The sequence below is a fragment of the Salmo salar genome, chromosome 18 (assembly GCF_965601325.2).
Source record: "Salmo salar chromosome 18, fSalSal1, whole genome shotgun sequence".
NCBI lineage: Eukaryota > Metazoa > Chordata > Actinopteri > Salmoniformes > Salmonidae > Salmo > Salmo salar.
In genome coordinates this window covers 86,417,765-86,445,431 of record NC_138308.1, presented here as the reverse complement: position 1 = coordinate 86,445,431, position 27,667 = coordinate 86,417,765, and the positions used below count along the sequence as shown (strand labels likewise).

The 27,667-nt window shown below is 40.5% G+C and overlaps 1 protein-coding gene and 1 long non-coding RNA gene across 3 annotated transcripts; one reads left to right on the top strand and one right to left on the bottom strand.

Annotated features, from left to right (window-relative positions):
* Positions 1 to 159: 159 nt before the first annotated feature.
* Positions 160 to 11,387, top strand: LOC106577943 (uncharacterized). Its single transcript, XR_014381317.1, has 7 exons — positions 160 to 173; positions 634 to 758; positions 7,065 to 7,268; positions 8,625 to 8,755; positions 9,052 to 9,241; positions 9,347 to 9,426; positions 11,008 to 11,387. It is a non-coding gene; the product is annotated as an uncharacterized LOC106577943 (long non-coding RNA).
* tri39 (Tripartite motif-containing protein 39) lies at positions 11,192 to 25,767 on the bottom strand. 2 transcript variants are annotated; one of them, XM_014156396.3, is made up of 9 exons: positions 25,620 to 25,767; positions 15,986 to 16,090; positions 15,676 to 15,845; positions 15,380 to 15,478; positions 14,746 to 14,964; positions 13,927 to 14,032; positions 13,620 to 13,646; positions 13,013 to 13,188; positions 11,192 to 12,635 (listed from the first exon to the last, which is right to left on the bottom strand). In XM_014156396.3, exons 2-9 carry the CDS (start codon positions 16,086 to 16,088, stop codon positions 12,261 to 12,263), a joined length of 1,275 nt encoding a protein of 424 aa, XP_014011871.2. In that variant the 5' UTR covers positions 16,089 to 16,090; positions 25,620 to 25,767; the 3' UTR covers positions 11,192 to 12,260.
* Positions 25,768 to 27,667: the final 1,900 nt, after the last annotated feature.

The window sequence follows — 27,667 nt, the reverse complement described above, 5'->3', positions numbered from 1 at the left end:
TTTTTGACAGATGTCGTAAAGTTGACTTGGCTGACCATTATTCATTATCTATTTCGCAGAGTTTAGTTAAGGCGGAGGTTAAAAAACTGGTGTTAAATGTTTTGTTGGAAGAGCAGGTACTTGTATTACCGCTGTCTGAGCCTACTACCCCTGTAGGGGATGATGCTGCTCCTGTAAGCCCGTCGGTGTCTGAGAACGAGGGCGAGGCTAAAGCTCCAGCCACATTGCCCCGTTTTGATCACCTCTCCCCACTGTCAACCGGTGATGCCAGGAGGGATGTCCGTTCAATACAGTTCCAACTGGATGTTACGAATCCCTTTGGCCCTGCAGTCTAGGGGGATGGAAACGAGACCCGTAACATAACTCATGCAAATTGTAACAGTGAAAAGGAACAGTGAGGACAAAAACCACAGACAACTTAAGTCTACCGTCAAACAATCATGTTTTTTTTGGTGGAGGGGCTGAGCTGGACCCAAGGAAAGAAACAAATATCCAAAAACACACACACAGGATACACACTCAGGATACCTGTATCCGTAACACATACGTTGATGTCAATGGGAGACTAAGTGAAAAATGTGACTTAAGTGGAAGTTAGGATTCACACCTTATGTTTGTTCACTTGTTGTGCAGAAAGAAAAGTAGGGAGTCGGACATTCTTATCAGACAGCTGACGAGTTGGTCTGAAGCTCAGAGCTACTGCAGAGAGTACTACACAGACCTGGCCAGTGTGAGGAACCAGGCTCAGAACCATGGAGGTACAGAGCCTAGCCCGGAGCAACAGCAGCATGTGGATTGGTCTGTTCAGAAACAGGGAGTGGTCAGATCAGAGTGACTCCTCCTTCAGGTGACACCAACATGTTACATTACAGTGCTCTTGCTACTGTGTAGTTATTTAAGTACATTTGTGTTAAATTTGCTACACTGTACTTACCCAGCACGTGTGGTTATGGGGGTTGCTGCTCTAAATACATACCATGTAAACAGGAATAATTACACTGTAACAAGGACACTGTAATGGAAAGTGACTCTTCTTCCTCCTCTCCCCCTCCTACTCCTCTGCCCCCCCCCCCTTCCTCCCCTACCCCCTCCTCCTCCTCCCTCAGATTCTGGCCTTCAGGGGAGCCAGACAACTCAGGAGGGCATCAGAGGTGTACCACAGTGTTCATGTTGGATTCTGGGAAATGGACAGATGACAACTGCAGTGACAAACAAATGCTACAGGTAAAGGTGTGTTCACCATTTAAATGATTATTTACACAATTTAAAATGATAATTCCTGATAGTTTGGACTGCCGGCAGTTCTAATCAGCTGCAGTGGTTAAATAACCTATCCAGGGTTATAAGTGTGTGTGTGGGGGGGGTGAAAGTCACTTCAACAAAACAGCTGACATCAGAGAGCTGCACTTGAAGGAGGTGAGTCACTAAAGCTACAGTACTGTGTGTGTGTGTGTGTGTGTGTGTGTGTGTGTGTGTGTGTGTGTGTGTGTGTGTGTGTGTGTGTGTGTGTGTGTGTGTGTGTGTGTGTGTGTGTGTGTGTGTGTGTGTGTGTGTGTGTGTGCGCGTGTGTGTGCGCGTGCTTCCGTGAGCTACAACTAGGGCCCAGATATGTCCCTTGTTAGATCATGAGGTGACTGATCTAGTTGTCTTCCTCTCTTAGCTACAAGATGAACTGAGAGGCGAGGGATATCAGTCTGTCAATCTGAGATGGAAGAAAAGGACTGACACAGACTGAGATGGATGGAAGAAGAAGTGTTGAGAAGAAAAGAAAGGAGGATGAATAGGATTAAGAGACAATCGTATATTTATTTTCATGGCAAATAGAGGAAACGTGCTACAGAAAGATGGTTTTATTCCTTGATTCTTGTCTAACTCTTATACAGGATAACAATGTACTTCGCTATATACCAATTAGTTAATGCTCTTTGGGATTCAACGTTCGTTGAAAATTCTGTATTTACAGATTTAATTGGGGTGGCAGGTAGCCTAGTTGTTAGTGCGTTGGGTCAGTAACTGAAAGGTTGCTGGATTGAATCCCTGAGCTGACGAGGTAAAAATCTATCGTTCTGCCCTTGAACAAGGCAGTTAACCCACTGTTCCCCTGTAGGCTGTCATTGGAAATAAGAATTTGTTCTTAACTGACTTGCCTAGTTAAATGTAAAAAATATACTTATACAACAAACTATATCCATTAAATCAGCACTTATCTAAATGTTAATATTAGCATTTGTCCTGTCGCTAAAGAATTAGGATTTTCTTTCATGTAATAAAGGAAATAAACATGTTTCATACACAACATGCATTTTTACATACACTACCGTTCAAAAGTTTGGGGTCACTTAGAAATGTCCTTGTTTTTGAAAGAAAAGCTAATTTTTTGTCCATTAAAATAACATCAAATTGATCAGAAATACAGTGTAGACATTATTAATGTTGTAAATGACTATTAGCTGGAAACGGCAGATTTTTTAATGGAATATCTACATAGGCATACAAAGGCCCATTATCAGCAACCAACTCCTGTGTTCCCATGGCACGTGGCCCCAAACTTTTGAACGGTAGTCTACATCCGTTACCATTTGGGGTCACTTTTGGAAAAAGTAACAATCACAGCAAAATATGATCTTATTTCTTTTCAAAACATCATTAGACATGTAACTAATGTTATCTGAAATGAAAAATGACCAAAACATAGTTATTTTAGCACAATTACAGTGAATTAGCATTTTCTTTCAAACAAAAATATGGATTGTTCCTTTATATAAAGTTAATTTTTTTTTCCAAAGAACAATCTACATTACCATTTGATTATAGTATCATTTAGTTTTCATAACTTCAAAGAAAATATGAATTTTGTGATATGCATATATCTATGGTAATTTAAATTTCACATGCTCATATCTAGTTATTAACAGTTATAACCATAGACAAGTACATAAGGTGCTCCATCTGCAGGTGATCTGTCTATCAGGTCAAGATCACTTCAACAGGTCCCCCTACACCAATATGCTTATTTTACATTAAGAGCTAAATAAGACCTTGTTAATAAATGTCCTCTGTTGTGGACATCAGCTTGTTAATAAATGTCCTCTGTTGTGGACATCAGCTTGTTAATAAATGTCCTCTGTTGTGGACATCAGCTTGTTAATAAATGTCCTCTGTTGTGGACATCAGCTTGTTAATAAATGTCCTCTGTTGTGGACATCAGCTTGTTAATAAATGTCCTCTGTTGTGGACATCAGCTTGTTAATAAATGTCCTCTGTTGTGGACATCAGCTTGTTAATAAATGTCCTCTGTTGTGGACTTCAGCTTGTTAATAAATGTCCTCTGTTGTGGACATCAGCTTTTTAGTAAATGTCCTATGTTGTGGACATCAGCTTGTTAATAAATGTCCTCTGTTGTGGACATCAGCTTGTTAATAAATGTCCTCTGTTGTGGACATCAGGATGAACTAACTATTTTACCTCCTGTCCCCATTTACTGTTAATGCTACATGTTTTATATACTATGAACCGAGTCCTAATGGCCACTACATGTTTTATATACTATGAACCGAGTCCAAATGGCCACTACATGTTTTATATACTATGAACCGAGTCCTAATGGCCACTACATGTTTTATATACTATGAACCGAGTCCAAATGGCCACTACATGTTTTATATACTATGAACCGAGTCCAAATGGCCACTACATGTTTTATATACTATGAACCGAGTCCTAATGGCCACTACATGTTTTATATACTATGAACCGAGTCCAAATGGCCACTACATGTTTTATATACTATGAACCGAGTCCAAATGGCCACTACATGTTTTATATACTATGAACCGAGTCCAAATGGCCACTACATGTTTTATATACTATGAACCGAGTCCAAATGGCCACTACATGTTTTATATGCTATGAACCGAGTCCAAATGGCCACTACATGTTTTATATACTATGAACCGAGTCCAAATGGCCACTACATGTTTTATATACTATGAACCGAGTCCAAATGGCCACTACAAATATTTTGTCATGTTTTTTTATTTATTTGTAACATGTTTTTTTCTTCTTCACCCCAAACACTTATGTGATGCAAAAAAATCTATTACAAAACTTTTTGGTTGCTTGATCTGATTAGGCAATACCTTCTTTCTCTCTCTTTGCAATGTGTTACAATGAGTGCTCACCCCCAGTATTATGTGAGCTCAAGGACTCGGGTGAAAATATGCACTATACCCTCAGTTAGTCTCACCAAACCAGTTCTCTCTCTTCCCCCGTTGCCAGTGGACACAACGAGTGCAAAACAATTAAATAACACTTAACAGTAAGTCTCGTCTTTGCCAACTGACTTCTCTGCTTTGAGGAAAAATGGTCTTACTGACTGTGGAATGTGGTTGTCTCACCGAGCCATCTTAAGATGAATGCACTAACTATAAGTCGCTCTGGATAAGAGCGTCAGCTAAGCGACTTAAATGTCAAATGTAATGCTCATCCCCATTGGTGTGTAAGGTCAAGGATGACGTGAAAATACGCAAATAAGTACCTTCAGTTATTCACACCAAACCACTTCTCTAACCCCTTCCTCGTCTGTGGAGTCATTGTGGCCTGAGAGCCCAAATGGGACGAAGAGGATAAGTTGCCTTCCTTTCACACACTTAAGAGTTTTATTCCAAAACGCTATATATCTATTTTCAGAAATATTTGTAAATGAGCTTTTATTGTTTAAATAAACTATGAAAGGGATTGGTGTATTTTTTTCACTATGTAATCATGGCTTGATGGTTTCATTTCAGAGAGGCAAATAATCATGTTTTTTTGCTAAATGCTATATATACGCCTCACTCTCAGAGAAATAAGTAATACTGCTAGGTTTTATACACCCAAATGTAACAAATAACTACCTTTTTAATAAAGAAATGTACAAATGATACATTTGTGTCATCAATATTTATAAAAAATATACATAAGAATAATTCAATATGAGAACTGTACGTTAATGATTTACATTTTACATTTTAGTCATTTAGCAGATGCTCTTATCCAGAGCACCTTACAGTTCGACTTCAGATAGCTAGATGAGACAACCGCATACTTATTTTTCACAAGATCTTAAAAGACGATACTGTCGATCTTTGCAGACGATACTGTCTCATCATCATCACTGCATACTATATCTATTGGTTTACAAACAAAAACATGAAAAGCATGGGGCTGCAACCAATGTTCCCTCAAAACAAAATTCAGCACTGAGAAAATGTCAGGTCTGCTGAGCGCAAACTTGAAAGTTGTGAAAATTCTGTGCAACTTCCAGCACGCGTTTACTGTGAACGCTGAGGCTGTACCCGCTTTAAGTTTCATGCCCTGATCTGTTTCACCTGTCCTTGTGCTTGTCTCCACCCCCTCCAGGTGTTGCCCATCTTCCCCACTTATCCTCTGGGAATTTATACCTGTGTTTTCTGTCTCTGTGCCAGTGTGTCTTGTTTGTTCAAGCCTACCAGCGTTTTGTCTCAGCTCCTGTTTTTCCCCAGTCTCGCTTTTTCTCGTCCCCCTGGTTTTTAACCCTTGCCTGTCCTGACCCTGTACCCGCCATCCTGACCACTCTGCCTGTCCCTGAGCCTGCCTGCCGTCCTGTACCTTGACCTCTACTCTGGATTATCGACCCCTGCCTGCCTTGACCTGTTGTTTGCCTGCCCCTGTTACAATAAACATTGTTACTTCACACAGTCTACACTTGGGTCTTACCTTGATTCCTGATACTAAGTTAGTTTTAACAGATGTCAAGTAGGCTACTGTGGCTATTTGATCATAATGTAGGCCCACCAGAGCGGCCTACCATCAAAAACAATGAAGAAAATGCATCCCATAATATTTGAACATGGAAATAGCTGTTCTATCATTCAGCCTACAGTAGCAGCCAATGTGGGGTGTTCAATGGAGACCTACATTCCATGAGACTTTAGAAAAAAAACATGCAGGGCTTGAAATGAACCTTTTTATTTATTTAACCTTTGTTTAACTAGACAAGTTTATCCACTTGTCCTTAAGACAAAGAGCAGACAAAAAATGTTGTGTTTGATGCAAGAAACCACTTTACAAAATAAAATGCATTGTTCCCATACCGTTATTAAAGAGATTAAACAGATCCATATATGACAATGGTCTATTTACATATAGGCCTGCTGCAGCTCTGATTGGTTATGTTGCACCATTATGGGCTGAGTCGTGCTCAATAGAATCCTACTCTGAAGCATTCTGGTTACAGCAAAATCTCTTGCATAGTTTGTTTTGTCTCGGGATGTTGCATTGAAACTGGTTACTATTGCGTTGATTCGATCACAATTGCCACAGTAATGTGAAAACGATAGTGTTAATTAACGGGGAAAACTTTAGAAAGTTGAGTGAAGTTCAATCTCCCGCTTCTCTCCGTAGGCTGATATTTCTTCTGTGCTCTGCAGGGCAGTCCGGGGCGGCAGTCTAGGGGCTACTGCGCGCCAGCGCACGCGCTCAGTTTAGAGGGAACATTGGGTGAAACCCATATGCACATTCTATAGTGTGTGTGTGTTCATGTAAGGAACTAGCCCAGAATGTGACTATTAGACCTGTTTTACTGGAAAGAAGACAAGGAAGAGACATGCAGGATATGTAAGGGGAGCCGGGAGCTACAACTGGGTAGGTGTGAAAGTGTTACTTCATTATAAGTATCTCCAAATGTTTCTCCTTCACTCATTTCAAACGATCCAGCTAATGTAGAGGATCTCTCGCCAATAGTTCTTCTGACACAGGGAATTGGTTGAAGGGAATTCAACTGTTAGATATGAAGAGGTGTGCTGTTCCTCCTGCTGCTCTCAGGTAAGCCTGTACACACAGATAGCATGCAATACAGTGTGTGTGTGTGTGTGTGTGTGTGTGTGTGTGTGTGTGTGTGTGTGTGTGTGTGTGTGTGTGTGTGTGTGTGTGTGTGTGTGTGTGTGTGTGTGTGTGTGTGTGTGTGTGTGTGTGTGTGGAAATCAATCTCCATTGGAGGCACTGGATTCTTGCATAGATTTCATTTTGTGTGTTTTCTTTTTCAGGTTTCTACCAACTGTCGTCATGCCTCACCGGCCAATACGTATTTGCTAATGACCCCAAGACCTGGATTGAAGCACAGAGATACTGCAGAGAGAAGTACACTGACCTGGCCACCATAGAAAACATTGAGGATATGAACAGATTTAGACAAGTTGTCAATGGATACAATGGAAGAGTCTGGATAGGACTCTATGATGATGTTAACAGCTAGAGGTGGTCTCTGGAAGACAGTGACTACTACAGTGAGGGAGGGGCTGAGTTTAGAAACTGGGACAGTGGACAGCCTGGTGACCAAGGCAGTGGACAGCCTGATGACCAAGGCAGTGGACAGTACTGCACAGTGATGAGAGACAGCGGAAGGTGGAACGACGATCGTTGCTCAAACAAGGAAATCTTCATCTGCTACGACGGTAAGAAATAGCCGACTACATCAACCTATTATGCATTTATTTTGGACGATACACACACCACTGGGCACACCAAGTCATTTCAATGGGGACAATTGGGTAATATTTGTAGCTACGTTGATCAATGAGATTACAATTTATATTCACCCACTCAAAAAGTCAGCCAAAAGTTTGTTGAATTCCAAAAGTGTATTCACGTTGCTTTCAACCATCTAAAAGAACCACCAAATTCCAATGAAAAAAGAATGTCTTATTTTTGGTTTAGTTGTCACATGTTATCACTGCACATTATAACAATTTAAAAGGACAACCAAATTCAAGTGGGAAAACAGGTGTCATTGGATACTTGGACCTTGTGACCCGCCCTAAGGCATATCCAATAAGACATGGATGTAAGGTTCTGTATTTATTTTCTTAGTCAACCTTGGGTTCTGTTTCGTTGTGTTCTTGAACGTAGCCCTGTTTCTTTGTGTTCTTGAACGTAGCCCTGTTTCTTTGTGTTCTTGAACGTAGCCCTGTTTCTTTGTGTTCTTGAACGTAGCCCTGTTTCTTTGTGTTCTTGAACGTAGCCCTGTTTCTTTGTGTTCTTGAACGTAGCCCTGTCTTTCCTTTTTGTTCATTAATTTCACCTGTGTTAGTTACTCACCTGGTCTCATCAGCTCCTTATTTAGTTCAGTTCATTCTGTTTGTGCCTTTGTGAGGTATTGTTCAGTTTGACTCTACTAAGCTTTTTCCTAGCTCGTTTGTGAGAACCAGTTATAGCCTTCAGTCCTAGTTTTGAATCACCTGCCTGTTTGCCTACCTGTGTATGACCATTGCCTGCCTGTGACCACGATTCCTGCCTTCTGCGAAGGTGAAATAAACACCTTCTGCAGCCTGCGCGTGAATCTACACCTTTTTCTCCCTGAGTATTCATTACAATGGGGATGGGCTCATTGGAATGGAATAAATGGAAGAGAGTGAAACGTGGTTTCTATATGTTTGATGCCGTTCCCAACTAGTCCATTCCAATGAGCCTGTCCTCCTAAAGCGCCTCCTACCAGCCTCCTCCGCACGCACGCACGCACGCACGCACGCACGCACGCACCACACACACACACACACACACACACACACACACAGGTCAAATGTGTTCACAATATCCTTTCCCAACAGGAGGGACCAATTCCTCCAATCACTTCAATTTGATTAATGAAAGACAAAGTTGGTCTGAGGCGCAGAGCTACTGCAGAGTGTACTACACAGACCTGGCCAGTGTGAGGAACCAGACTGAGAACCAGGAGACATAGGTTTCTTGTTTTCTTCTAATATATGCCATTTAGCAGACACTTTTATCCAAAGTGACACAGTCATGCGTGCATACAAACATTTGAACTTACTGTCTTGGCATTACAAGCACCATGCTCTACCAACTGAGCCACAAAGGAACAGAGGACCAGTTGGGAGTTTTCCTGGCCACTGTGATCTCGCTTGCGCTTTGCTTTCTCTTTCGGGTTCTAGGCCGGGTTACAGTAAAGAAGTTACTTTGCGACAAATGCTGATGTAAAAAGGCTTCATAAATACATTTGATTGATTGGTACAGAGAGTGGCCAATGGTAGCAGCGTATGGATCGGCCTATTCAGAGACTCCTGGAAGTGGTCAGACCAGAGCGACTCCTTCAGATACTGGGTCGAGGAACGTCTGAGGGTTGTGTTGAAGTATGGATCACTAACAATGGACTATGGAACGATATTATCTGCACTCATCCAGTCTTTTGTCTGCTACTACACAGGTGAGTGAAATGTGTGTTTGTGTACCCAAATATTAGAGTAATAATGAGAGCATGAAAAGATTTTAAAGACGGAGGATGTACTAAGTGTGCGTGTGTGTGTTGGAGGATATGCTGGAGTGCAGGTGAAATTCACCTCGACAACAGCGTTAACAGATTCTAACATCACCGAACTGGTCTTGAAGAAGGTGAGTCATTCTACCTCACCTGTTAACCGAACAATTTTCCCTTGCCTTAACAGACAAGGAAACAAAGGCCCTAGTTAGTTAGGAGTTATTCCTGGTAATAACATATATAATGCATATGAATAATATATGCCAGGGTTCCCCAACTGGGTGATTATATTCGGCCCCCCAAGTTTTCTGAGCAATTTGTTTAACCTTTTATTATTAATTGTTGGACATAAAATACTGTAAAAACACCAGCATATCAGCTTCAAGTGATTTTAATTTTGTAAACCTGTCTCCTCCCCTTCAACTACAATGAATGAAATAGATTTTACAAGTGACAACAATAAGGGATCATAGCTTTAAAAAAGAGCAGGTGTTCTTAATGTTTTGTATACTCAGCGTCTGTGATGTTATACAAACGTAAGCAAGGTTTGAAATACAATTTTTTTGGTCAAATATGATATCTGTTTGGGTCTTCTTGCAGTGAATTTTCAGTCTACAAATGATTTGTAACTACACTACCGCTCAAAAGTTTGGGGTCACTTAGAAATATCCTTGTTTTTTAAAGAAAAGCACATTTGTTGTCCATTAAAATGACATCAAATTAATCAGAAATACAGTGTAGACATTGTTCATGTTTTTTAATGGAATATCTACATAGGCGTACAGAGGCCCATTATCAGCAACCATCACTCCTGTGTTCCAATGGCACGTTGTGTTAACTAATCCAAGTTTATAATTTTAAAAGGCTAATTGATCATTAGAAAACCCTTTTGCAATTATGTTAGCACAGCTGAAAACTGTTATTCTGATTAAAGAAGCAATAAAATGGGTCTTCTTTAGACTAGTTGAGTATCTGGAGCATCAGCAGTTGTGGGTTTGATTACAGGCTCAAAATGGCCAGAAACAAAGAACTTTCTTCTGAAACTCGTCAGTCTATTCTTGTTCTGAGAAATGAAGGCTATTCCATGCAAGAAATTGCCAAGAAACTGAAGATCTCGTACAACGCTGTGTACTACTCCCTTCACAGAACAGTACAAACTGGCTCTAACCAGAATAGAAAGAGAAGTGGGAGGCCCCGGTGCACAACTGAGCAAGAGGACAAGTACATTAGAGTGTCTAGTTTGAGAAACAGATGCCTCACAAGTCCTCAACTGGCAGCTTCATTAAATAGTACCCGCAAAACACCAGTCTCAACGTCAACAGTGAAGAGGCGACTCCGGGATGCTGGCCTTCTGTACGCCTACGTAGATATTCCATAACAAAATCAGCCTTTTCCAGCTACAAGTCATTTATACCATTAACAATGTCTACACTGTATTTCTGATCAATTTGATGTTATTTACTGGACAAAAAAATATGCTTTTCTTTCAAAAAGAAGCACATTTCTAAGTGACCCCAAACTTTTGATAGGTAGTGTATGTTCCACCCCAATGACCATCCAATTCAGGAAAAAATAAGCCTGCGGCAGAATCTAGTTGATGATTCCTGATATACCCAGTTTAGCATACGCTTTTATCCAAACGACTTAGTCATGCGTGAATACATTTAGATAGTCAGATCATGTGGTGACTATCCTTGTGTGTCTATATCTCTTAGCTACAAGATGAACTGAGACAGCGAGAGATATCCGACTCTGTCACCCTGCGATGGAAGAAAAAAGACTGATTCTGACTGAGGTGGATGGAAGGAGGGAGGAGAAGATAGAAGGACGGAGGAGATGAGTGGATGAAGAGAATGAAGAGAGATTCATGTATTTTTTTCATGGAAAATGTAGAAGAAATCCAGCTCAGAAAGAAAGCTTTATTGTTCGATTTTTGTCCAACTCTTAAAAAGGATAACAATGCATACTGAGCCCTTCACTAGGCTTATAACAAACTAATACAAATTAATTCGTGCTATTTGTGATTGAAAATACACTGTAATCACTCATCTAATAATTTTTGAACATACTATATCAACTAAATCAACATTCTTCATGTTATTGTCATCTTATTATCATGTTATTGAAATGTTATTCGTCATGTTATTGAAATGTTATTCGTCATGTTATTGAAATGTTATTCGTCATGTTATTGATATTATCTAAATCACAGACAGTTTACACCAAGTTCAACACATAGGCAGATTGATTATTGGACAAATAATCAGTACTATCATCAAGAACTGCAGTTTTCAACAGACCAGAATCAATCAAATTACATGTGGCCCATTCCATCTTGATTTTTAACCAATAAGCCTGTCAGCCTCTATGACTGACAGGCAGAATGACAAATGGGGCAGAGTTCAAGAATCATAAAATACTCTTTATAATATAGCATATATCATTACAGTTGCATACTGGCAAACAGTTCAGCAGAAGCGTTTTTAGGATTGACACAGATGGGGATTTTTTTTTGCAGGGCCTTAAAACAATGTGGCCTTTTATAAACGCATTTCATGCAATTCTATGTCATTTAAGCCTACAGGACAGGTGACATTATCAGAATATTTTTTAATATTACTACACAAATGAACGAAATGAGTGGCTACTCTGACACTGTCAAACAGATGAATTAAAAACGACCTGGCCTTGACCTGGCCCAGGGCTAATAAAAAGAAACGAGACAGATTGTACAACATTAGGATGAAATGTATTATAGGCTACAGCAGGATTCTAAATCAACTTTCCACTGGCATTGACTCACCCAGTGATGAAGATAGCATGAATATGTTTAGCCTTGTCACCGTACTGATGATGGTTTGCAGCAGCCACACTTCTCTTGGCTATGTCAAGAATCAGTTCTCAACACACCAGAACCAATCAAATGACATGTGGCCCATCCCATCTTGATTTCTAACCAATCAGCCTGTCAGCCTCTATGACTGACAGGCAGAATGACAAATGGGGCAGAGTTTGTATCATTGTTATTGACACTAGAGTTCAGGAAAGGGAAAAGTTTCTCATTGAAGGAGCACCCAGTGAAGGAATAGATATGAGCCTTGGCTTCCGAGTCGTAAAAAGACACCAACCCTTCCTTGTGATCGCCAAACACCCCCACCTTCTGGGGCTTCTCTCTCAGGGAGAGGAGGGTGGAGCCAGAATCATCTGCAGCCTTGTACTCATGCGTATTGGTCAGCCACAAGGTCCAGTAGCCAATTGCAGGGGTCGGGAGTGTCTTCCCCTTCCTGTCGATGGACTCCCTGGCCACTCCTAGGCCCCAGTCAGTCTTCCCAGAGACCTGCACCTTTAAGTTCAAATTCAAGTTAAAAAAAATAGATACATTTATAGTTATATTTTTGTCATTCAGCAGATGCTCTTATCCAGAGCGACTTACAGTTAGTGCGTTCATCACTAGGTACGAGAACATCTTACAATCATAGTAAGTACAACTTCCCTCTAATATACCCGCAAAACTGAAACAACCCTACAATGATACTCTGAGGGCTGATTTCTTACCTTAGAAACAATGATCTGAAAGGATTAGTGTGATTTTTTTGTCCAGTCTAATATGGTGGTATATAGACCGAAAAGATAGATATCTGAAAGCCCAAAGAGTCAAATATCCACCGATAATGTCAGTCAACCGATACATCCGTTCTTCTTTATTGTACTGTATCTCACCTCGAAGTAGAATCTCCTGGAGGAGAACCCTGTCCTCCCAAGGACGCTGATACTGGTATTGAACCTCTTGGGGTTGAAAGGCAGGATCCTCCAATCGTTGACGTGTCTGGCCTGTTTCCCATCCTCAGACAGAACCAGGAAAGGATGAGCTGTGTCGGGGTCCAGAATCACGTTCACTATCGGAAAATAACAACAAAGCAGATATATAATTCATCCATTAATCAATTAATTAATACATCCATCCATTCATTCATTCACCCATGCATTAATTAATTCAGCCATTCATCCATTAATTAATGCATTCATTTATCCATCTATCCATTCATCCATACATTCATCATACATTAATCCTTTCATTCGTCCATCCATTATTTAATCCATCCATCCATTCTGTTAGTTGTAATTAGGGACAGGAGTTTTCCATGACCACCCTGTGGTGTCACCTGACCAGGCTATAGTTAGGATGAAAATAAGAATGGATAAATGACAGTAAAATGTAAAATAATTAATTAAATGGTGTGGTAAATAATTCAATGGTGGGTTAAGAGATTGAGAAACGAGAGATGAACATGTGAATATGTGGATTGCAAATTGTAGCATGTTTTACCTGCATTAGTCTTCAGCAATTTCAACCCTGAATGAAAAGAAAAAAACTCACAATTGAGAATGTCATTGTTCATGATGAAGATTTAATCTAATTTAATTATAGAAAATTCGAATGGGTCCAAATAAAAAATGACTGTAAATGTGTAAAACACTGGTTGAATCAATGTTGTTTCCACATCATTTCAACAAAATTGCGTTGAAGAAATGTGGAATAGACGTTGAATTGACGTTTGTGCCCAGTGGGTCATGATTCTACAGTATTTGTAAACTTTTATAAAATGTATCATTATAGATAAATAAATAGTAACCTTTATCCATGACTTTCTTAATCTCCTCTCTGAAGGTATCCTCCAGTTGGGACACAATTCCCCAGATGGTTTTTCCACCACCGCTAGCACTGATCTCAGAACAGATCTACAGCAGAGGACAGTTCAGATCAAGTTTTACTAAGGACTGATCTCAGAACAGATCTACAGCAGAGGACAGTTCAGATCAAGTTTTACTAAGGACTGATCTAAGAAGATTTTTACATTTACATTTTAGTCATTTAGCAGACGCTCTTTTCCAGAGCAACTTACAGTAGTGAATGCATACATTTTCATTTCATAATTTTTTTTTTCATTTTTGTTTTTCATACTGGCCCCCCGTGGGAATCGAACACCATGCTCTACCAACTGAGCAACAGGGAAGATCGATCTGCTGTAGAACAGATCTACAGCAGAGGACAGTTGGGATCGAGTTTTACTAAGGACAGACTTCAGAACAGAATGTAAATCAACTAAATGTATTTTATGCATTATTTGCATAAACATTGTCACAAAGTGCTTAACAGTAACCCAGACAAGAGCAGAAGAGAGAGAAACCTGACTCAGAGGGGTGGCCCTCTTCTGGCTATACTGGATAGAGTCAGCTGAGTTGAGTTTTACTAAGAACTGACCTGAATTAATCCTAACCCTGGCTTCATGTGCACATCCCGTCTTAACGCTAAACCTAATCCTAACCGTAGCTTCAACCCTAACCATAACCCTAGCTTCATGTCCACATCCCGTCTCAACCCTAACTCTAACCCTAACCCTGTAGTCGACAACATTCAAATCGACCACAGAGAGAAGCAGTAGCACACCTACCTGTTGTGGGGTGGAACAAAGTTCCCCATGTTTATTATTTCCACTCTCTAGATCTGCTACTTCCTGTTCCAGCTCCTTGATGAGCCAATCAGCTTGTTTCTCCACAGCTCTCTGTTTCTCCTGGATCTCACCGACAATGTCAGCCTGGCTCCTCTCAATGGAGCGCAACAGCGCAGTGAAGACCTGCTCACTTTCCTCTATGTCTTTCTGTGAACTAGCCTGTGGAATGAAGTGAACTAGATTCAGACGAATGAATGTACTGTAAAATATTACCTATAGTGAATCTGGGTCACAGGTGTTACTTTATGAGGGAATAAAGCACACAATCAGACCATTCAGACTGTGTGGCCCAGAACTATTTATCAGTTTTAATTCAAAAAATGCAGCTATGATGATGAAAGTAAATTAATTAAATTGAATTACTACAACTGCAGAAGACCCGTACCCTACATAGATGAGAACAACAGTCCGATGCTTATCAGGGCCTGTATTCATAAAGCATCTCAGAGTCAGGGTGCTGATCTAGGATCAGGTTTCCCCGTCCATAATAATCATATACATTATGATGTAAAAGGCAAAACTGATCCTACATCAGCACTTCTAAGACTCTCTATGAAAACGATCCAGAACTCACTCTGCTGATCTCCACTGAGTTTTTGATCTCCTCCACCTTCTTCAGTCTGGCCTGGATCTTCCTGTTCACTCTTCCATCTGTAGTGTCCCCCTGTTCTGGCTATAGGGGGGAATGGGTTGATTTGAACCATAATCACAATGTTGATGGACAATTGTTTAATTGACCATACCAGGTAAAACTCTGGGCCCTGGTTATGAGTTCTAAACAGGGCCTGGAGTTTTTCCTAGTCAGGCCACATGATCAAGAACAAAAATCTCCTAGGTTTCAATTTTACTCAGCTGTCCCACACCACGTACCTCTCTCAATGGCAAAATGGTGTGTGGAGAAATGTCCTCCTGTGCCGATTTGAACTGGTTGATTATCTCGTTAATGAACGTGTTGACGTGGAGGTCGGGACGTTTCTTGAACGTCTCCTTACACAGAGGGCAGATGGCTTCCCTGATATCCCAGTAGTCAGAGATACAAGCTTTGATGGATAAATAGATAGGTAGGAACTTTATTAATCACTTAGGGACAAATTTTATGTACATCAGTGGCAGACAAAAATAGATACAATTTACTGTTTGAAACTTAATACAAATTTAAGATCCATAAAACGTGGCGTACATTTGCAGAAGTTGTGTCCACATGGAGTGGAGACAGGGTGGACGAAGAGATCCAGGCAGATGGAACAGCGCAGCTGGTCTTCTGTCATGCTGAGAGACGCCATAACTACACACACGCACGCACGCACGCACACACACACACAATTTGATCATATAGGCTAATAATGTTAGGTATCAATTTACATTGCTTTGACCCTTTTACCTTTGTAGTACATTTACATTTTAGTCTATTAGCTAGCTGACACTTATCCATAGCGACTTACAGTCAGTAACGTTGTAATAACACAAGCAACAGATTGTATTAACACGTTGTTACATAATATTGCAGAAAGTGTCTTGACATGGAGTGTTCCTACCTTAATTCTTGAATTTTTTGCTGTCGACAGTGGAGAACAGTGAAGTGTAATCACCCAGTGTAAGGAAAGCAGACTATACCAAAGGGTCTGGCTGTTCATCTGCACAGATGAATTATTTGTAACGGTGGCGTTTACAAGAAATGGGGAGCTGGACACTTTCATTTTCACTTAGAAGTCTTCATGCATTTCTCCCTCAGTGCAATATAAATCTCTCTTAAAGGCACAGTGTGGACTCAAGTGTGGGGATATTGAAATAAAGTCTTCAAAGGCTTCTCTAAACACCTCATTTATCACGTAATTTACCAACAAGAACATTTCAGTAGGCAGGTCTCCACATTAGATGGCACAAATGTCATCCTCTGTGTGTCTCTATATTACTGTATTAATATAATTGGAATATTGCTTTTCTACTGGAAAAATAGCTCTTTCAAATAAAGTATGTTTTTTTATTATAAAAAAACACATAAAAGCAATTTTTCAAATTATATTAATACAGTATGATTGAATACAAACAGTCCAGTTATGCTCTCCGTAAGGCAATAAAACAGGCAAAACGTCAGTACAGAGACAAAGCGGAGTCGCAATTCAACAGCTCAGACACAGACACGACACATATGTGGCAGGGACTCCAGACAATCTCGGTTTGTAAAGGGAAAACCAGCCACATCGCGGACAAAGACGTCTTGCTCTAGGACAAGCTAAACACCTTTGTCCACTTTGAGGATAAGACAGTGCCGCTGACACGGGCCGCTCCAGAGGACTGTGAACTCTCGTTCTCAGTGGCCGACGTGAGTAAGACATTTAAGCATGTTAGCTCTCGCAAGGCTGCCGGCCCAGAATGCATCCTTAGCTGGCTGGCTGAAGTGTTTACAGACATATTCAATCTCTCTCTATCCCAGTCTTCTGTCCCCACTTGCTTCAAAATGTCCACCATTGTTCCTGTACCAAAGAAAGCGAAGGTAACTGAACTAAATGACTATCGCCCCGTAGCACTCACTTCTGTCATCATTGTCACGAACCGGCTCGAAGTCCGTAACAAAAAGGGAGACAATGTGGAGATAAGGAATAACAAAAATATATTTATTTACTGAAGTAACGTAAATACAATTAACAATGGTGTGTGTAGTCAGTAATCAGTAGTGTAAGTGAGTGGTTGCGTGCATAAATGTGATAGTGAGGGGTGTTGAAAGGTGCCAAAGCAAACAAACAAAACGGCCACAAAAAATGCCAGAACCAAAATCTAACAGTGTGTCTGCATGGAGAGAGTCTCCTCAATGAATGGGGAAAAGGTGTATTTATCCCGGGACACACCCAAACCCAGGTGTGTGCCATGTCGCTGACGACCCTCCCAGCTCCGCCCACCGACATCCTATTAAGGAAAATAAGAGCAAAGAGAGAGAATTCGGCAGACAGAGTGGGAGGGTCATCACATCATGAAGTGCTTTGAGAGGCTAGTTAAAGATCATATCACCTAACACCTTAGGCCCACTGCAATTTGCATACCGCCCCAAAAGATCCACGGATGATGCAATCGCCATTGCATTACAGACTGCCCTATCCATCTGGACAAGAGGAAAACCTGCGTCAGAATGCTGTTCATTGACTACAGCTCAGCCTTCAACACCATAGTACCCTCCAAGCTCATCATTAAGCTCTGGGCCCTGGGTTTGAACTCTGCCCTGTGTAACTGGGTCCTGGACTTCCTGACGGGCATCCCCCAGGTGGGGAAGGTAGGCAACAACACATCCACTAGCATATCCTCAACACAGGGGCCCCACAAGGGTGCGTGCTCAGCCACCTCCTGAACTCACTGTTCACCCATAACTGCATGACCACATACGCCTCCATCCAAATCCATCATGTTTGCAGACAACACAACAGTGGTAGGCATGATTACCAACAATGACGAGACAGCCTACAGGGAGGAGGTGAGGGCCCTGGTAGAGTGGTGCCAGGTCCTCTCCCTCAACTTCAACATAATTAAGGAGCTGACCGTGGACTTCAGGAGACAGCAGAGGGAGCATGCCTTCATCCACATCGACAGGGCCGTGGAGTGGAGAAGGTGTAAAGCTTAAACTGACAATCTGAAATGGTCCACCCACACAGACAGTGTGGTGAAGAAGGTGCAACAGCGCCTCTTCAACCTCAGGAGACTGAAGAAATTTGGCTTGGCCCCTAAGACGCTCACAAACTTTTACAGATGCACCATTGAGATTATCCTGTCGGGCTATATCATTGCCTGCTACAGCAACTGCACCGTCTACAACCGCAGGGCTCTCTAGAGGGTGATGTGGTAAGACTAGCTGAGTTAATCCCTACCATTGAGACAATGAATCGTCATAATGCTGCATCAAATGTACATGATCCTAGGGGCATTGGCAAACACAATGTAAGTAACTTAATTGATGTGCCCCTAATAGCACCGAGTACCTCTGTTTATCCTACAGCTATTGTATGCAGTAATCATGAGCCTATGAACCAGAGTTACGCTGTTAGCACTGAAGCGGTGTGCCCTAGTAGGAAGACCACTTTGTGCAGCTCACCCTGCACTATCAGCTCCAATATAAATAACATGAGCAAGTCTACTTCTAATAAGCTTCCCAGTAAAGCATTAAAAACAATCAAGCAAACCAGAAAGGTGCTAAAAATAGCTCATATTAACATATTCAGCCTAAGAAACAAGGTCCATGAAGTCAATAACTTGCTATTAAATAACTGATGACATTCATATTCTGACTATCTCTGAAACTCACTTAGATAATACCTTTGATGTTACAGTGGTAGCAATACATGGTTATAACATTTCCCGAAAAGACAGAAATGCCAACGGAGCAGTGTTCCCCGTCTATATTCAGAACCACATTCCTGTAAAGCTTAGAGACGATATAATGTTAAATACTGTTGAAGTAATATGGCTACAGGTTCCTCTGCCTCACCTAAAGCCCATTCTTGTGGAAAGCTGTTATAGACAACCAAGTGCTAACAGTCAGTATCTGGATAATATGTGTGAAATGCTTTATAATGTATGTGATATCAACAGAGAAGTATATTTTCTGGGTGATCTAAATATTGACTGGCTATCTTCAAGCTGTCCACTCAAGAAAAAACGTCAAACTATAACCAGTGCCTGCAACCTGGTTCAGGTTGTCAGTCAACCTACCAGGGTAGTTACAAACAGCATAGGAATTAAATCATCAACATGTATTGATCACATCTTTACTAATGCTGCAGAAATGTGCTTTAAAGCAGTATCCAAATCCATAGGATGTAGTGATCACAATATAATAGCCATATCTAGGAAAACCAAAGTTAATATAGTGTATAAGACAGGCCTGGGCAATTATTTTCCATGGAGGACCACATTAGAATATATTTTTGCCATTGCAGGCCAGAATCATATTACAGGATTATACATCATGTGTATGACTGTGTTGATATCTACTGTAAATCACGTCCAGATATGCTACTTATTTTACTTTTTTAACATGCACAGAAATAAACCACATCCATGTTCTCCTTTTGGTAGGTATTTTCATTATTAAACATGCAATGAACTACACGGAGGGGAAAGTACACTGTGCATTCAGCACCACGGACAGAACTCTTGTGGGTATGCACAAAAGCAAAAGAAAGAGAGAGAGAGCTCAACATGACATTTAAACTACTCAATCAGTGTGAGGTGTGAAGTCTCTGATGGGCATTGACTAGAGCAGTGAAATCAGGTATAGTTTCTGACGTCGATATGCGGTGGATTGCTGAGAGGTGAGAGTCAGTAAGAGATGATATGTGCCTTGACGTGTTATATTTCATCAATTAACATTTCTGTTCACATACATAGTGTGACGGCCCTGAATGTTTCTGAACCGTCTCAGTGCTTCTCCTTCCAATAGGGCGCTTTCCCTTTAATTCTCAATTAAATAGTGCTTCTCCTTCCAATAGGGCGATTTCCCTTTAATTCCCAATTAAATAGCCAGCATCAGCTGCGCAAAAGTGGGGTTGTGATGGAAACATGAATGAGGATGTGTTCAACCCTCAGTTCTGAAGCGGCTCGCTTCCGTTTGTTGTGTTGCTTTAAAAGTGTGCTTTGTGTAGCCTAATAGCAAGTCTACCCAGGATCGGATCCACTCTTTGCGTCCGTGGACTACACCTCTCCGTTGTTTTTCGTGGCCTTTTTCCGCTGGAGATCTGTCGGCGGATTGGCTTGTCTGACTGACTGACTACAACCTTTTTGTATACGGTATTTCATTTGTTTTGGTGTGATGTATACCGTGATGATTTATGTAGTTAGTTGTGAGGACGTATTAAGATTTGATATTCTTTATAAGTGTGTGTGGTAAAATATTTGTTATTTTGATTGTATGATTGACGCTGGGTTTACGTTACACTGGGATGAACGGACAAACATTGCGTGACTAAGGTCACTTGAGTTCCCTGAACTTGTTTACCGGGCTGGACTCTTTTTAGGCCCGAGGTACAGGACATTTCTGGAGGAACCAGAGCTCATTATTTGTTATTGTTGTGTGTGTGATCATTTATGTTGTTAATACAACCCACGCAAAAGAATAGTTTTGGAAGTTCTTTCCAATGTTTTAAGGGTTTATGAAAAGTGTATTTCCATCCTGACTTTTACATGAGTCCTTTGTATTGGTGTAGACTTGACGGACCAGATGGGACTCATTCCCTCCCAAACTAAAAGGAGAAACCAATATTTTCTCTGGTAGGCACAACCTACCTGGCACCCCGATAAATGATAACCTCAAGTCAAAACCGTTGCAATAGGTTGACCCAAACAGTACAAACATCTGAGCATGACTCCTAATTCATAGAATGCATAGAACCTCGTCAGTGACATTGGAAAACTATTCAAAACAATCACTGCATCAGACTGAAGATCGATAAACTCAAGTTGCAGGTCAGTGGGAGTGTTATCCACATTGAAGGTGAAAGGAGAGGAAACCAACAGTATGTCATTTTCCAACACTTTGAAATCCTCAAAATGATGAGAACTCACTGTTTAAAGCACGCAGCAGGATGTATACTTCTCCCGCTGGTCATCTGATAGGGAACAGACGCGTACAGTTGTTCCTCCTTTAAAAGTTGCGTCATACTGCGACACACCTTGCATGCTCCCTCAGCATTATGTGGCACGTCATTTCATTCTCAGCCATTTTTTTTTTTTCTATTACTGCAAGTTTTTGCTAGTTTTACCACCAGAGGGCATCTTTGGGAAGCATTTGATAGTCTTCCATATTCCAGACACGCGGGAGACCGGGATTCAATCCCCCAAAGGGGAGGAAGGAGTAGACTGTTCTTGTAAATAAGAATGAGTTCTTAACTGATTCCATATGTGTTATTTCATAGTTGTGATGTCTTCACTATTATTCTACAATGTAGAAAATAGCAAAAATATAGACATCCTGGAATGAGTAGGTGTGTCCAAACTTTTGACTGGTACATGCTTAATTAATTTGATTAATATTATGGTGTTTCTATTCCATGAAAAACTAAAAACCCTATGGGTAAATTGAGACCGTTTTGCTCTCGGAGCGCACACTGGACGTTCGGGCAGAGGCAGTCAAGCAACCAAGCTAACATTGTCTAGCTGGCTTGCTAGCTACTTCCAGACACAAATGAGACCACGCTGACCATTTTACTCGCCCTAGCAGACCTGGTTAGGCAGTTTTCGTGTTAACCAGAGCGTTGGTGACTGTAATAGGCTGACCACACAGCTTGCGTTGCAAAATAAATGTTGAAATCCATGTTATTCAATTATTGCACCCACACTCCGTGCGCGCCAACGAGCGTCTGCGTTGCCAAGGGCTAAAATATAAATCAGTTCTATTTCTAACGCAGATCGCGTTGCAAGTCCTGCCTCTCCCATCTCCTCATTGGTTTATAGAAGCAAGTACCCCCGTGCCATCTCCTCATTCGTTATACCCATGTGGGTGATTGAAAGACGAACTGTTTTGCCGGTCGTCGTGGTAATACTATGAAAGTTTAGATGCCAATCACCATATAAGTTCAAAGATGAAAAAGCCTGCAAGGAGGACAGATGACTAGAAACGATTCGGTTGACCGTTTAATGTGTGGATTAATTGGCGGAGTAGAGGACCGTGTGCATTTCAGGTAAAATAACAACTCAGTGTTTATATCCCAGGACAAATTAGCTAGCAACAGCAAGCTAGCTACATAGGACAAATTAGCTAGCAAGTACTAGCTAAATTGCCATAAATGTTTAATGCTTTTTGACCTGTCCCCAAATTAATAGAATTGGTTCAGAGTTTGTTTTGATATTTTAACCTGCGTGTCATGATCGTGTATGGTGTGGGGGGACAAAATAAATGTATGCACAATGGTGCTCGCGCGCAGCCGGTTTGGGTTCCGTTTTAAACGGAATTGTGTATGTAAACTTCTGACCCACTGGGAATGTGATGAAAGAAATAAATCATACATTTATTTAAATATTAAAGTTGCATTATGTATTATTGTGTCCAATTGATTCTGGTTGGTTGTAATGTTTTTGAAAACTTTCACTACATAACTATTCTGCTGCTGGACAATCCTGTCAAACTTTCATAATATTATTGTTTTGGAACACATCACCAATTAACATTGGCTGCGGGTATTCCGAACTTACTAGGTAGTCATGCAATAAACATTTTGGATAATTCCCCTTAAATGAATTCTCTTTCAATGAAATCGTATTTGTCACATGCGCCAAATACAATACAGGTGTAGACATTACAGTGAAATGATTACTTACTAGCCCTTAACCAACAATACAGTTTAAATAAAATACAAAAAAAGAAAAGCAAATAATTAAAGAGCATCAGTAAAATAATAATAATAGCGAGACTATATACAGGGGATACCGGTACAGAGAATAAAAAAAAAAACGTACCTGATTTAATGTGGTTACTACTCCTGCCCAGTAACTAGAATATGCATTGAATTGTTTGATTTGGATAGAAAACACCCTAAAGTTTCTAAAACTGTTTGAATGGTGTCTGAGTATAACAGAACTCATTTGGCAGGCCAAAACCTGAGAAGATTCCAAACAGGATGCTCCCCCTCTGACAATTTCTTGGCCTTCTTTGTCATCTCTATCCAAAACAAAGGATCTCTGCTGTAACGTGACATTTTCTAACGCTCCCATAGGCTCTCAGAAGGCGCCAGAACGTTGAATGATGACTTTGCAGGCCATGGCTGAAAAACAGTAGCGCATTTGGTAAGTGGTCGATCTAGAACAATGAGACGGGTGCACGAGACGACTCCATGTTTACATTTTCAGTCTTTGAACGAAAACAACGACTCCCGGTCGGAATATTATCGCTATTTTACGAGAAAAATCGCATAAAAATTGATTTTAAACAGCGTTTGACATGCTTCGAAGTACGGTAATGGAATATTTTGATTTTTTTTGTCACGAAACGCGCCGGGCGCGTCACCCTTCGTTACCCTTCGGATAGTGTCTTGAACGCACGAACAAAATGCCGCTATTTGGATATAACTATGGATTATTTGGAACCAAACCAATATTTGTTATTGAAGTAGAAGTCCTGGGAGTGCATTCTGACGAAGGACAGCAAAGGTAATCCAATTTTTCTTATAGTAAATCTGAGTTTGAGTACCAAACTTGGTGGGTGTCAAAATAGCCCGGCCATCACAGGCTAGCTATCTACTCAGAATATTGCAAAATGTGCTTTCTCCGAAAAGCTATTTTAAAATCGGACACCGTGATTGCATAAAGGAGTTCTGTATCTATAATTCTTAAAATAATTTATGTTTTTTGTGACCGTTTTATCGTGAGTAATTTAGTAAATTCACCAGAAGTGTTTGGTGGGAATGCTAGTCACATGCTAATGTAAAAAGCTGTTTTTTGATATAAATATGAACTTGATTGAACAAAACATGCATGTATTGTATAACATAATGTCCTAGGAGTGTCATCTGATGAAGATCATCAAAGGTTAGTGCTGCATTTAGCTGTGGTTTTGGTTTTTGTGACATATGCTAGCTTGAAAAATGGGTGTCTGATTATTTCTGGCTGGGTACTCTGCTGACATAATCTAATGTTTTGCTTTCGTTGTAAAGCCTTTTTGAAATCGGACAGTGTGGTTAGATTAACGAGAGTCTTGTCTTTAAAATGGTGTAAAATAGTCATGTTTGAGAAATTGAAGTAATAGCATTTCTAAGGTATTTGAATATCGCGCCACGGGATTCCAGTGGCTGTTGAGTAGGTGGGACGATTTCGTCCCACATACCCTAGAGAGGTTAAATTATATTAACTGTCACAAATTGTGGCCAAGTAATGTTTTTATAATATTGGATTTTAAAGCCAAGACAAAAATAGTAATGTTGACCAATAACGAATAGAATGGGCAGCAGGAGAACAAAGAGTGAAAAAAACAAAACAAAAACAACAGTAAACCCAACCACACCCAACATTTATCAGCCTCCCCTTAGCCCACTCAAGGCTCCTCTGCATGGTGTCCATTCTGCGAGACGACAGTTTTGTGAAAATAGAGACCATGGATGGGACTGCGATTCCTGTTCAAACAGTGCCATAGTACTAACGTTAACGTTCCTGGTTTAGGTCTGAAGTTCATTTCTAAATCTCAGGCTTAGATGAAATATTTATATTTCAAAGGGTATTCAAAAGTAATATCTGTGCTGTTGGAAAGCGGATACATTGTAGATATTAGCAAAGTTTTTACAGGGTTGTCCTAGGTCAAATGAGCTTTGTGAGCGTTATAAATGTTTTCATGCTAATCGCAAGCTAGCACAGCTAAGGCTAGGTAGCATTGAAATTATAGCAAGCCAGCCAGCCTGCCTGAAGTTTTAGACCTTCAGTTGTTGTTTTGCCTAAAAATACAAAAACATGTTTGACGTCAGTACTCCTCGATAATAAGTCACCTTTATGTAACTAGCAGGGCTGTAAAAATATTACAAGATATTACTGTGGCTATGGCCAGGGTGTGCGGCTAAGGAACGTTATCAAGCAAAATAGTAACTCATTTAGCAATCCAGCCATTTAAATGCCAGCATTCATTACAACAAAATATATATTTATTCTACATATACCAGCTAAATATAAAATACTCCCTTGGCCTAATCAGAATTACAATATTAGCGACACATAGGCCTAAGTTACTTGCACTGCTGTCTCAGTGTCTAAGCCTCCAACATAGCTGCATAGCCATACACAGATCCGTCCTTTGTGTTAGCTAGCGGATCAACTTTATGATTAAGTAATAATAGCATTTAAAAAGAATCAACCTTGTTAACGTGGACTGAACGGCATCAAGTCCAGGATTAACGGAGAGCAGAAGCCGAGTGCAGCCATTTAGGGTCTGTTTGCAGCGGATATGGAAAGTCCTTCTCGCCAATTGTGGTGTTGTTGCATCAAACTGACTGTACACCGATTTAATGAAAGGAGGAGCTAGGGAAATTGGCTGGTAAAATTAGCATATTAAAGAACGCGTTAAGTTAGCGTGTGTAGGTGTATATTTAGCAGCTGTAGGTATTAATTTGACGTGTGCAGGACCAATTGCAGCCGTTTATTTAGCACATTTGCACGTGCTTATTTGACGCATGTAGGCATTCATTTAGCGCGTGAAGACGTTAATTTAAGGCGGGCACGCATTAATTTAGCGCCTGCACGCGTTAATGTAGCGCCTGCACCTGCTTACTTTACACACGCAAGATAAAAAATATTGCGTTTTGACCACAATGCTTTAAGACACAAACGTTGTTCTATAGACCGCCTGCAAGCACATTTGCATGCACTTATTTGACGCGTGTAGGCGTTCATTTAGAGCGTGAAGACGTTAATTTAACGCATGCATGCGTTCACTTAGCGCCTGCACCTGTTTACTTTACACACGTAGCATTAAATATTGCGTTTTGACCACGTGCTTTAAGACCCAAACGGCGTTCCATACAGCAGTGGTTAATGACACCTGGTCATGGAGAGTTTACAGCGTGGTGCAGGTTTTTGTTGGAGAATATCAATAAATATTTAATCAGTACAAACATTTCCAGTCATAATAATAATAAACAATTATGCAATTAACTACAGCAAACTTTTTGGGGGGTATTGAATATATTGACAAGAAATATGGCTTAGTTTTCTTCATTTACTCACCCCACAGCCACCATTAGCATCGCTGCTAGTGAAACAATGGGAGTGGTATGGCCTACGACAGGATGCTTCAAAAATAATGCCCATATCCTTTAAGTTACTTTAAACCAAATGGTATAACACCCAAAATATCAAAACAAGTTGCACATAAAGAATATTGGAGGATATTATAGAACTTCTGGATCTTCCTGTTCACTCCTCCATCTGTAGTGTCCCCCTGCTCTGGCTATAGGGGGAAATGGGTTGATTTGAACCATAATCACAATGTTGAGCAGGGTTGCAGCGCTCCATCACTTTTTTCAATTAGAGACATTTGATTAATTATATTTAATTACCACTTAAATTCAATTAAAACAGTAGAATGACAAACCAAATAAATATGTATAGCAGCCTAGAGGTAACCAACTCACTGAGTGCTGACTGCAGCAAAAAGTGGCAAAAATAGATGTCTCTTTCCTGGTCCAAAACGTCCGGCGCTCACTTTGAGTGGGCACAGTTCTACATAGAGCCATGACTACATGGAACTCTATTCCACATCAGGTAACTGATGCAAGCAGTAGAATCAGATTTAAAAAAACAGATAAAAATACACATTATGGAACAGCGGGACTGTGAAGCAACACAAACATAGGTACAGACACATGCATACACACACATGATAACATAAGCACTATACACACACGTACACCTGGATTTTGTCTTGTATATATGTGGTAGTGGAGTAGGGGCCTGAGATCACACACTTAGTGGGTTGTGAAATTTGTTATGAATGTATTGTAATGTTGTATAACTGCCTTAATTTTCCTGGACCCCAGGAAGAGTAGCTGCTGCCAAGGCAGTGTAACAAGAACAGCCAAAGACAGAACTCTACAAGGGGTTGCCAAAACGGCTGTCCTCAAAACAGTTTGTTATGGACTTGGGGCTCATGTATGACAAAGTTAATGAACTCGTTCTGTCTGATTGCAGCCTATGTCTTTCAAGATGACATAAGCATAATGATTAATGTGTATTTTACATAACAGAACCTGAATATAATAGCATAGTAGGCCTATATTACTGTTGCACCAAAAACACGTAAATCATTTGTTGAGTTTTTAGGATGCTTGCTGAAGCTGAACAGTCTTTTTTCCCCCATGTGGCTAAAACTCAACACAGCGCCACTAGGCAGGATATATACGTTGAA

Bases quoted from the DNA above. Each gene is read 5' to 3' on its own strand.
- tri39 (XM_014156396.3), bottom strand. From the start codon at position 16,088: ATGGCGTCTCTCAGCATGACAGAAGACCAGCTGCGCTGTTCCATCTGC. The intron at 14,033-14,745 runs GTAGGTGTGCTA...CCTCTGCTGTAG, and splicing joins TTTGTTCCACCCCACAACAG to ATCTGTTCTGAGATCAGTGC. The intron at 12,636-13,012 runs GTGAGATACAGT...TTGAACTTAAAG, and splicing joins CCAGGAGATTCTACTTCGAG to GTGCAGGTCTCTGGGAAGAC.